General features: G+C 35.6%; 1 protein-coding gene across 1 annotated transcript; it reads right to left on the bottom strand.

The window, feature by feature from the left end:
- Positions 1 to 312: 312 nt before the first annotated feature.
- oacyl (O-acyltransferase like) lies at positions 313 to 7,542 on the bottom strand. Its single transcript, XM_057360717.1, has 15 exons — positions 7,395 to 7,542; positions 6,751 to 6,884; positions 6,493 to 6,571; positions 6,223 to 6,358; positions 5,351 to 5,595; positions 4,889 to 5,056; positions 4,690 to 4,792; positions 3,755 to 3,856; positions 3,503 to 3,668; positions 3,336 to 3,415; positions 3,143 to 3,253; positions 2,824 to 2,947; positions 2,401 to 2,587; positions 2,024 to 2,166; positions 313 to 1,847 (listed from the first exon to the last, which is right to left on the bottom strand). The coding sequence occupies exons 1-15, from the start codon at positions 7,540 to 7,542 to the stop codon at positions 1,746 to 1,748; spliced, it is 2,028 nt and encodes a 675-aa protein (XP_057216700.1). The 3' UTR covers positions 313 to 1,745.
- Positions 7,543 to 8,427: the final 885 nt, after the last annotated feature.

The raw sequence follows: 8,427 nt of genomic DNA on the forward strand, positions 1-8,427 counted from the left end.
ACTGAATGACCTTTTAGAGGCGGATTTGTTATAAAAGCTTTTTTAAACTTTCTACAGAATATGAAGAAAAAATTGTGGGAAAAAATAAAACGTACATCCTCGAGGTATCGCCTGTTCGTTTTTTTTTGTTGTTTTTTTGTTTTTTGAGAGAGAGAGAGAGAGAGAGAGAGAGAGAGAGAGAGAGAGAGAGAGAGAGAGAGAGAGAGTGTGTGTGTGTGTGTGTAAAAACATACATTTTAAACATCTCATTGCAATTATTTTAATACAATAAAGTAAATTTGCTTGATATTTAATAGGGCGCTGAATGACCTTTTAGATGCTGATTTGTTATACTTATACTTATATATCTTATATTTGAACTTTCTACAGAATATGAAAACATCTTTTGTGGGGAAAAAATAAAATGTATAGCCCGGAGGTATCACCTGTTCTTTTTTGTATAAAATAATAAAATGATTCCTTTAAATCTCTCAAACGATTGAAGTAATTTAAAAACTCCAAATAAAATAAACAAATAAAAAAGGGTTGATTAAAAAAGTATCTCACAGACGTACATGTATTACACATTAAGCATAAACACATTCATGTTACATTTACATATCATTATATTTACATGCATTTACATGACTTTTCTTATTTTTGAGATGTTGTTGTTGTAATCATTTTTATTATTTCAGTTAGTTCATAATTATAATGTTTAAATGTTCTTTTAGTTTTCTTTATAATATTGTGAAAATTGTATATTGTTTAGGTGAAAGATTTAAATAACCCTTTGGCACTGTACATAAATTGTATTTTTATTTTTTGTTGTATGTATTTGTTTTTTAAATCATATTTCAAGGATATATATTAAACAGGATATAGTATACTGAATGTATTATTATTAGCCTATATATTCCAAAGAGATATCTTACTACTATCTTACTGTATATCCATCTATGTATATCCTTTCCTGTGGCTCAATGGTTAGAGCATGGCATTAGCATTGCCAAGGACATGGGTTGGATCCCAAGGAATTGCACGTAGTCAGAAACAAATGTATAGTACAATGCCATGTAAGCTGCCAAAATGCATAAATTCAATTAAATTCACCACCATTTTCTTTTGAACTTAGTACTTCATACATAATTTAGACATGTGGAACATTATGGAAAAATTAGTTGTATGTACTAAAAATTACTTAATTGCTGCAAAGTTATGTGATTGCGTTCTCTAGTTAATAGTCCTCTTGACATTGATTGCTCTGATGTGATGCATATGTGTTTTGTGGTTTGCCTCACACCTAACCACACCCTCCAAACTTATAGACGGAGACTATTTGTACTGTAATAATAAAAAAGTGTTGAAAAGCCCTCTGTTTTAGCATGATTCATTGATTCACAGCTTTCACATTGAATTATCAATTATTCACTTCAATTCAATAATTCACTTGTCATTGAGACATGGTCATCTAGTGACGTTTGGTCATTATTTTGGCTTGCAAACAGTTATCAAGTGATTGTCAAATATGACATCATTGCTCTTTTGCTGTTACATGACACAGGTCATTAAAGGTCACAGGTTTTGACATGCACTAACATTGTTTTATGGTATTCTTTAAAACAACTTGAATTACATACTGTACATCATGATTCACAAACAGTGCTCTACATGTTTCCTCCAGAATATGATCAAATGTGCCCGAGATAAACAAATACATATATAAATGTGTTTAATTCTACCTTCAGTCCTTTACGCAGGTCTAATCATTTTGATTTCATCAGGAAGAGATAGGGCTTTTCAATTAGCACAGTTAACACAAAACCAACAGAAAGTGTCAAGAGCAGGTGACCCAGAAACAGGTAAAACTGAGAAAAGAGAGAGAGAGAGAGAGAGAGAGAGAGAGCAAGTATATGTTAAGTATGTTAAAACCTACGTTTTAAAAATGAATTGCATTAATTTTAATACTTTGAAAATAATAATTTTACATTTTAATGGGAAAATGACGTAAAATGATGTAGCTGTATGTGAAGGAAATACTTACAAAGTTGAGGTCCGTGTAGTGCATGGCTGTCTCCTGTTTGCCATTGTACAGTATAATAAAGATGGGATGTATCAGGTAACAGGCAAAGCTGATGTTAGACAGAGGAGCCCACAGTGCTAGAGACAGAATTTTATCCACAAACCCTGTACAAATACAAATTTTGTTACTTTTCACCGGAAATTTCTTTTATGTGTTATTCTGGCTGTCAGTTGTTGAATTATAGAGGCATCAAAATGTATTTAATTTACAAAAAGATCTGGAATTCTTGATTGAGATTGGTCAAAAAATGAATCATTTTCTTTTCTCACAAAATAACTTATATTAATATGACAATATTTTTAAGCATTTAACCACTCTTCTTCTCTTTATTCTCTGACCTCCGTATCCTTCCTCACAGGCCAAGATGATCCAGATCAGAGCCAGAGCCCACAGTGTACGATGTGACCCCTGATAAACAGCATGAGGAAGGGACGGGTGGGGTGGGACGTCTCGCAGCACGTAAGCCAATCCAACTAACAGAGCCATGATTGACAGGGAGAAGAACCAACCTATGACTGCCTGCCACTGTCAAAAGAAACAATCTTATTAAAAATCTTATATTATTGTTATTATTATAAAATTAGTCAAATTAGTCAAAAAGTAGTAAGGGACATCAATATTCAGTAAAATATTCAGTAAAAAAATCAATATATAAGACATTTAGGATTAATTCTAAAATACGATACAGTACATTTACATGTAATACAATACAGGTAAAGATACATAAAACAGTTCACTAGTACTTGTATGAAAGATATTACCTGCTTTTTTATAAGTGCCTCTTTCTTGGTTGTCATGTAAATTCCAGCAAGAATACCCAGTAAATATGGCCCATATCTTGTGTAGGGCTTGTTGTAATAATACTGAAAGTAGCTCTCATATGCACTAAAAACAACAACATCATAAAGCAATTGAAAAACTAGGCTACTAAAGTAAGGTAAAATGTGAATCAACATTTGCAAATAAAAGAAAAATGCTTCTTTATTGTCAACATCTGACTCAATAATACTAGCACTAATTACTGTTTATATTCTTTTCGTATTTAAAAAGAAAAAAACTAAATAAGAAATGATCTCTTACAGTGTTGTGGGCTGGTGGACGGGGAGACGCAGAAAACTGGTAATAAGGGCCCCGGTTGTACTTGAAATCATCAGGAGAACTATTGACACAACGATAAGTGCACTTTTGTTCCTGGAAACAAGCAAACCGAGATGATTTCTTTCTTTTCTAAAGCTGTACATATTTATATGGCAGATAAGTGTGTTGAACTTACACTCTATAGAGTAAAATCAGAAGTGGCGTTGTTGCGTAGAATTGAAAGTCTAGAGACAGATACCACGTCCAGGGTGCACACTTGAAAAAAAAGAGATAACACAATTGTTTGATATTACGCAATGATGAATTCTCATCAAAGGATTACAGTATTTTATGTAGACGTACAATGTCTGTTATAGTGAAGAGGTTGTTGATAAGCAGCAGGTTCGACCACCAGTATTTCTTACAGTTGAAGATTTCATCCTCAGCTATAAACCAGAAGACTCCTCTCTGGACGACAGAGAACAACCCAATGGTCAGGCACACGATGAAGAGATGGAGAGGTTGAATCCTGGACAAGTGAGGAATGACATTGAGTGAAGACAGAAAGAAATAGAATTTTGTGTTTTGATTGAAAGTGATAGACATCAAACAAACCTTTTGTATCTCTTGAAGAGGAAATGAGCCACCAGTCTGGAGCTGAGAGTGTTTTCTGATCTCTGAATGGAGTTCAGCAGGGATTTAGCACTCAGGAGACCACTGACACAACCAAACACAAATGGTGACAAAATTATAAAAAAAGCATCATCATTGCTTTTCTCTGGACCAGGGCCTGAAGCTAAAATGTTCCCCTTTAATCGCATTTGCGTGTTGTGTACAGCCATGCTATTTTTATAGCCAAACAAAGTAGCAAGGGAAATGTAATACTCGGAAAGAAAAATTATATTAAAGCCACCATTTATGATGAAATCAATCCGATTTATTTCGTGGAACTCAGGGTTTGGAGAATAAATACATCCCTTCTAGTTTGTTGAGGTAAATTATGTAAGGAAATCGGTTTAATATCAAAAACATTTCAAATGCTTAGGGTTATGTCATGTCAGGCCACGATCTTTGTATATGCTACTTCCCCGCCAGCATTTTATTTTTAAAGTTGCAATTTTTAAAGTTGGCTCCCAGAATATTTTCTTCTATATGAACGGCTGACACAGAACTAAGATGATGTCACGTTTTTTCTTCTTTGCCGAAGGAGATGACGTATTTACAAAACGAGTTCTTTAGAGCAGTTTGTCAGTTTAGGGCTACTGTAGAAACAATATGGCGAATTCCATGCAATGGGACCCGCGGTGTATGTAGATAGAAATAGCTCATTCTAATGTAATACAAACATAACGCTTCATTATGTTAGGTCTTTACACACCTCTGAAGTCATAGTTATGTATATTATATGGCATTACTGTCAATAGATCCTCCCAAAAATTACACACAACACCTTTAATGTTGGCTCTTAACACAAAATATTAAATGCTCCCTCATTTATAAGCTGCTTGTGAGTGCTAAATGAATAAATGTAAATGATCAGATGGTTTTACCCCAGCAACAGAAAAGAGTCCACAGCCAGGTACACCGGCCCACTGAAGGCCAACACATACAGAGGGTTCTTCTCTACCATCTCCTTCCATCGCCTGCCATTATCTGCACAGAAACAAATCTTCAAAACATGAACTAAATCTCCACCCAGCACACTTTTCTCCAATCAAAGTTCTTCTGCTTGAAACCTCATGTTCTCACCCAGATTGCTCCAGGCACTGAGCTGCACGGTGTGTCCTGAGATGATCCAGAGCAAACTGAGGATACGGATGCCGTTTAGAGAGGAATGACTGTTTCTAGAACCTTCTGTGGTCAGAATCCCCTCACTGCTCTTCTGTACAGACAGAGACTGCAGACACAACAACAGAGCTAATGGAAAGGAGGAGAAAACATGGGAGGAGAGCAAGAAGTGGGAACGAAGAATGAAGGAGAAAATGAGATAATAACGTATTAAAAGCTGTGCTATATTGTAAATATATAGTCACCGCTGAAGGGAGTGGTTAGGCGACTATTAACCAATCAACATTGAGGTGCAAAACAATTTGCTTGTTTTGAATGTGATTTGAAAAATGTGTGTGTGTGTGTGTGTGTGTGTGCGTGTGTGTGTGTGTGTGCGTGTGCGTGCGTGCGTGCGTGCGTGCGTGCGTGCGTGCGTGTACTTGCTCTTAGCGATGCCATGTCTCTTATTTTCTGCATTTTGATCCCTGGTCTCTGTGTTTTCCAGGGCGGCACCATATTCTTTATTATGATTGGCTGAGCCGTTAGCCAAGATGGCTCCGTATTGGTTGGTGTTTGAGGTGAGGGCAAGTCCCACCTCTGGTTTCACTTCTCTTCGCCTCTTCATTTTCATTAAAGCCACACAAATGGAAGCTACGAGAGGAAGAGTCAACAACACAGCACACACAAACCTGAGGAAAACAAACACACAAATTCAGGCCTAAAGCAACACTGAAAAAAAGGATAAAGATACAGTTCAATTTTGAATCAAAATTAGTTTGTTCTCATCACATTTAAAACTATCATAATCAGCCCATTCTCATCAATTGCGTATAAATAACACGCGCTGTGTCATTATCGTGTACAATACACCTATTTCTGCGTGCATATGATACGCCAATTTTAGCGTGAGTGCAACGGCAGTTTGTCTTATTAACCTGTCCCCAAACCCTAAACCTAAGGTTAGCGTGCGTGCATATTATAACCTCTACCCAAACCCTAATCCTAACAGTATTATTTTAATGTGTACGTGTAACATGTACGTTTAAAAATGGCTGCTCTCCACCAAGGTGCACGCAAACATTGCCGTATCATATATACACGCAAAATCGAACTTTGGCGTAGGTATTACACGATATTGCAACAGCATGTTATTTATACGCAGTTGATGAGAACGGGTTGGAATAATACAAAAGTCACTTGAACAACCAAAGCGTCCCGTGTACAACGGAAACAGAAAATCACTGTTGAGTACATGAAACGAATTATTTGAGCACATTTGGTTGTGGGTGTACAAAGAGTGTGTGTGTGCTACTCACAAACAGGCCACAGCAGAAGGATCAGAACGGGACAAGTCACTAAAGCACTGAGTCATAAAGATGCCCAATGTGGAATTAGACATTAAAACTGAAGGCACAGGAGGAAGCAGAGAGATTCGTCCCTGCTCAAACGCCTCTGTAGACACACATGCAATTAAATATTTATCTTTCTATTTTACACAACACCACTGATACATTTGAAGTATCCAAATACGTAGGGGTCACTGTATTGTAGGTATCTGAAAAATGCAACATATTGACTTCACTCACCATAAATCACAAGTGTCTGAACCTCAGAATCCTCACAGGAATCCGGCACACAAATACCCACAAAATACTCCAGCCTGTCCTGCGAATCACAAAACATCACCAAACTCTTTAATTTCACATCCAGCAGTAATGCTGTTTTAAAATAAAAAACAGAAATAGAACAAAAAAGGATGAGATTTACGATACATGGTTTATGTTTTTTTGTTGTTTTTACTGCAATATAAATATTTTGCTTTTGGACTGTTTGTGTGATGGTACCTGTTTGAGGAACACCTGACAGTACTGACCCATGAAGTCCGGACCCTCCACAGACAAACACTCTCTGAGAGATCCAGGACGGTTCACATTCCCTCCCTCCACATCACTGCCCATCTTACCAAACGCATCATACACTACAGTACATCCAAATGAAAAAGAAATTAAAACAGAAAAACTAACAGTCCTACTGTATTCAGCGGCAAAGAAAAATATTGTTTTTTATTTTATAAATAAATAATAGAAAAAATAAGGTAAAGAAAAACATGAAATAAAGCACATAAAATAAACGGAAAAAAATGACTTGATTTTATAATTAATGAATGAAGTAAGGTAAATAAAAAGAAAAATTAAATAAATAAAGTAAATTGCAAAATAAAATGGAATCAAAGACAAATATATTACATCCCTTTATAAAAGTAATTCAAGATACTAAGATGTTTAAAAAAATATTTTTCATATAAAATGATTGCCACAGGAGCACAGAAGTGCTAACATAAGTAGCCTATATTAACAAAACTATTAGGCAAAACTAGATATTATAATTCTATTTAAACACGGACTCTATAATGTAGGTCCAGGCCTCATACTCTATTATGTCTAAATATGACATTAAAAACAATAAATTCAATACAATTGTGACTTACTCAGTACTGCATATTTGCTTGGTGTCTCCTTCTCTAACTCCTTCAGAAACACGTTTGTGTCCTGCTTGCATTTTAGGGACACATTCCAGGAACATGCGGCGTGGCACGAGAACAGAAACATCAGGACTGAAGACCATCTCAGCTGCATTTTGTACAGAATTTCATTTTGTGTTTTTCATCCTTTTAAATACTTGAAAACTGGACACGTGACCTGTCTGGTTTTGGTCATGCTTTCTCACCATCCTATATGAGCATGAAAATCAAGATTCCATGCTTTAATAATAGGCTGGTTATCACGTCACGGCCAAATACAATCAGCCCTTCACCATATGGATGTCAACTACTACTAAATGACAGATCTCTGTTCTGTAGGATGAGGATATTGAAAGGCAATGCAGTGTGATGTATATGCAGGCGAATATACTTTTACGTAAGTTTAGTTTCTGTTCAGATGAGGTGAAGGTGTCACTTTTTAAAGCATATTGTACAACACTTTATACTGCCCATTTGTGGTGTAATTACAGAGCATCTAGTTTACAGAAGCTGCAAGTAGCTTATAATGATGCAATGAGAATCTTACTAAGGAGACCTAGATGGCATAGTGCAAGTGAAATGTTTGTGAGTGTAAGAGTAATCACTTTTAAAGCACTGTTACGAAATCTTATGTATAGTTTTATCTGTCGGCTTAATGCTGCTAAAAATGAAATTATTGTGGGTTTATCAAATATAGGGGTTAGTACTACACGGTATCAGTCAAAGCTGTGGAGACACTGGCATTGCTGTATTTTGTAACTCTTTATGTTTGTGATGGATCCTATGGCTGTGTATATGTTGTTTATTGTCTATTGTTTCTTTTTTATTGGACCTTGAGTCTGTAATAAAATTTGATTGATTGATTGATTGTAGGAGAAAAATAAGCTTGTTTTTAATATTGTAATATTAGACATTTTGGGTCTAAAATTGTCACAAGAGCAAATGATGATAAATGTGTAGCTTTACACTTTTACAACCATCTCATTTCGTTACTATTTAC

This window comes from Triplophysa rosa, linkage group LG19, assembly GCF_024868665.1.
Source record: "Triplophysa rosa linkage group LG19, Trosa_1v2, whole genome shotgun sequence".
Classification (NCBI taxonomy): Eukaryota; Metazoa; Chordata; class Actinopteri; order Cypriniformes; family Nemacheilidae; genus Triplophysa; species Triplophysa rosa.

Bases quoted from the DNA above. Each gene is read 5' to 3' on its own strand.
- oacyl (XM_057360717.1), bottom strand. From the start codon at position 7,542: ATGCAGCTGAGATGGTCTTCAGTCCTGATGTTTCTGTTCTCGTGCCAC. The intron at 5,057-5,350 runs GCAAGTACACGC...CCTTTCCATTAG, and splicing joins GAGACATGGCATCGCTAAGA to CTCTGTTGTTGTGTCTGCAG. The intron at 3,416-3,502 runs GTACGTCTACAT...TTTTTTTTCAAG, and splicing joins TCTTCACTATAACAGACATT to TGTGCACCCTGGACGTGGTA.